We start from the raw sequence: 3,882 nt of genomic DNA on the forward strand, positions 1-3,882 counted from the left end.
TCCCACAGTTGATTTCTTCACAACAAGCTGCTTACCTATTGCAGATTCAGTCTTCCCAGCCTGGTGCAGGTCTACAATTTTGTTTCTGGTGTCCTTTGACAGCTCTTTGGTCTTGGCCATAGTGGAGTTTGGAGTGTGACTGTTTGAGGTTGTGGACAGGTGTCTTTTATGCTGATAACAAGTTCAAACAGGTGCCATTAATACAGGTAAGGAGTGGAGGACAGAGGAGCCTCTTAAAGAAAAAGTTACAGGTCTGTGAAAGCCAGAAATCTTGCTTGTTTGTAGGTGACCCAATACTTATTTTACCGAGGAATTTACCAATTAATTCATTAAAAATCCTACAATGTGATTTCCTGGATTCTTTCCCCTCATTCTGTCTCTCATAGTCGAAGTGTACCTATGATGAAAATTACAGGCCTCTCTCATCTTTTTAAGTGGGAGAACTTGCACAATTGGTGGCTGACTAAATACTTTTTTGCCCCACTGTATGAATATGTATGTATTACGATTATAATATGTGGAGATACGTCTATGTAATACTTATATATACATATATAACAGTATATTACAGCAGAATACAAGGTTATATAATTCAATATAAAGTATTAATTTAAAATAATTAAACCCAAAAATGTATACAATTATAAATAGAATATCCTCGTCATTTATCTTCTAGATCGTTATTTTCAGTGTTTGAAAGTTCCAATACAGTATTGGCCTAAACAGCACAGCCTAATGGAACCATTGCCATGGTAACAATTAAATTGACGAATATAAAATATTTATTATGCTTATATATTATACTTTGAAATTGTAGCTTAAATGCCAGCATTGTTCAGGGTACAATATTAATTTGACAACTATGCTCTGGCCCTGTTGTCTTTCTTTCCTCATCCAAAAACAAAAAACAGTTTCGGTTTGTGGATTTATTCATAGGAGAGACATGTATGCCGTTCTATTTCACCTCAGCACTGAGTAGATGCAACGTAAGTCATTAAATGGATGTATTGTCACTGAGCGGACAATGGATGTTTTTGTTTTTTGTCATACAAAATAGAAATTGACATTCATTGAGGACTCCAATCCACAGCGACTCGTTTTTCATAAAGCGCTTTAATAGCAGACAGATGTTAGAAATCAGACGGACATGAGAGGACGGGTTTATGACGACAGTTAGTGTGTTACTTACAGAAAGAGCAACATTTCACTGGATACATGAACTGAGATTAAAAATCAAAATCTGATACCTTTTCCATAAAAAAAACCTATGACAGTTCATTAAAATGGTTCTATCCGTTCTGCACTTGTTTGCCACAAGATCCACCTTTTTTTTCCCTTAATATACACAATTAAATAAACAATCTAACGCAAGCAGCTGAGCTGGGCACTTTTCCGTCCGACGTGACGTCGAGCGGTAAAATATTCAACAGCTTAAATCAAATGGAAACAAAATTAGAAACCACACTGAGGACTTTTTTTTTTCGTTTGTTTGTCTGTTTTGTTTTCGTCAAACACTCCACATTTGAGGACACAGGCAGAGCTTTCCGTCCTGCCATTCCCATGCATGCCCCTCCAAAAAAAAAAAAAAAAAGAGAGAAGTTAGACACCGAGGCTTGTACATCGACCCCGCCGGAGACGAATATATCCGCTATACGTCCAGTATACGCTTTCACTTACAAATGATGTTAGCTGAGACAGGTCAACAGGGCTTTTTGCATGTCCGGTAAAATAAGCGAAGCGACAATGACGTATGCATAGCTTGGCATCGCGTCGGCTACAAGCAGCAAACACATTGAGTCGAAACCTCCGCCCGAGAGGCGCGGTACAGCACGCTTATAGGATCAGCTACTCTCAGATCAAGCAGGACCTCACCGGTCAACGTCGAAGGGCAGGCGCGGGGAGGAGACCATGGGTTTGACATCGGCTAATGCCACCGGGCGAGAGGAAGGGAAAGTGACCGCTCCCCTCTCCGGACGTCCAAAAAGGGAACGTAGCTTAGAAAAATAATTTCTGCTCTGCGCATTTCCACGTTGCTCCGCGTTTTGACCTCCGGCCACTCTTGGTTTGTATTCAAACAGTCTCTCTCTGTTTTTCTGTCCGGGGCCTGATTCGACCTATCCGGAACTCAGCGATAAAAATCGGTCCACTCCTTCGTACTTGGGCGGAGCCGTTCTCCAAAAAAAAAACGTGGAAAATCAAACAATAAAAGGTATAGGAGTCAGTGTAGGAGGAGTAGGAGGAAGAGTGGCTCTGAGAGAGAAAGAATGAGAGAGAGAGGGATGCCCAGGCTTAGAACCCTGGTCTTTGGCCTTAACGTGCCTCTATAATACTGTGTCTCGAATCGCGTAGAGGTTCGGTATGTAATCCAAAAACACGTCGTGCCGATAACACGCCGGGGGCGTGGCTCTAAAACGCTTTTTGGACGTTCCGCTGGTTCAGGAAGGATACGGATAAACACGAGACCCTGAACGAGAGGAGGAAGACGAGGAGACGCCGAGCAACCGCTGGAGGAGCGACCTGCATCGAACGCCAGAAAAGGTAGAAGAAAAAAAATATATAGATTTTTTTTTTGAAGGAAAAATAAGTCCTGCTCTAAACATTCTAGGTGGCGACGCACGAGCTGAAAGGACCACAGAGAAGACCAAAGGAAAAAGGATTGGATTTGGTTTTGGGTGTACGGGGAGTCAGCGGTCGCAGAATTTGGGGGAGGAGGAGGTGAGGAGCTTGAGGACACAGGCCATGCATATGCGGCCCCTCTCCCTCTCATCGCCCCGGCTGAGGTCGTCCGAGAAAGTACAAATTCGGACGCGCTCCCGTACAAAACAAAGAGAGGGGGCGGGGGAGGGAGAAAAAAAACACAAGCTAGGGCAAGCGACACGCCGGCCTAAACATCGTCACGGCAACGGAGCGCAAAACGGGGCCCCCGCAGGCGTACGGCGTAAAGTCATTTGCGGGGAGTAGCGTCTGGGGCGGGGCGTGGCAGCGGTGCATATACAGGGTTTTCCAGACGGGTCTCCTTCTTTTTGGGATGAGATGCTGCGGAGTTGTCGGTTGGCGATTTTTCGTAAACGTTCGGTTTTGGTTTTGTTCCCCGCGTCGACCTGGGGTTTTACCCCCCCCCCTCCTAAAAAAGGCGGGTCCTCTTCTTGAGGTCGTTCTTCTTCCACAGCGCCAGGCGGTCGAACTGCTCCAGCGTCATCCCAAACACCTGCCGGAAATCCTCGGGGGACAGGTGCCTCTGCAAGAGCCAGACACGGACAACAGTTTGGGTAAACTTCAGGAAGCCTCCCGAAATGTAGGGGCCCTTTTAAGCCCTTTGCAAATTTTAAAACGTTTTTTTACTACATTATCCAATCAGACGCGGCGGCTGCATCGGCAGGTGCTCACGATGGCCACGTCGGGGACACGTCCCATGACTGAGATGGATCATAACAAACATTCATGAACGCCTCAGAGGTGTCTCCCAACAAAACAGCGTCTTCCCCGGAACCGAGACCTGCTACGGGTGAAGTGATGTCGAATTGCTGTTGCTGTTGCTGTTATGGAGGTGGAGGCCAACTTCCTCCTATGCCGGGGGGAGATGTTTTTGTAGCTAACTGACGCACACACACTGCGTCTCAGGTTACGAGAACACACTTAACCCACACACACACACACACACACACACACACACACACACACACACACACACACACACACACACACACACACACACACACACACACAGTATAAGCTGAAGGAGAGATAAGGATCAGTGCCTCATACATCACCACATGCATCACCACACACACACACACACACACACACACACACACACACACACACACACACACACACACACACACACACACACACACACACACACACACACACACACACACA

At 45.7% G+C, this 3,882-nt stretch overlaps 1 protein-coding gene across 1 annotated transcript in view; it reads right to left on the reverse strand.

Annotated features, from left to right (window-relative positions):
• Positions 1–943: 943 nt before the first annotated feature.
• Positions 944–3,882, reverse strand: part of ablim2 (actin binding LIM protein family, member 2) — a 62,902-nt gene continuing 59,963 nt past the window's right edge. The window contains exon 23 of the mRNA XM_080023279.1: positions 944–3,238. Within this exon, the coding sequence (XP_079879405.1) occupies positions 3,125–3,238 (114 nt within the window). The 3' untranslated portion in view covers positions 944–3,124. The remainder of the gene's footprint in view (positions 3,239–3,882) is intronic.

Source organism: Zeus faber (genome assembly GCF_960531495.2).
Source record: "Zeus faber genome assembly, chromosome: 22".
Classification (NCBI taxonomy): Eukaryota; Metazoa; Chordata; class Actinopteri; order Zeiformes; family Zeidae; genus Zeus; species Zeus faber.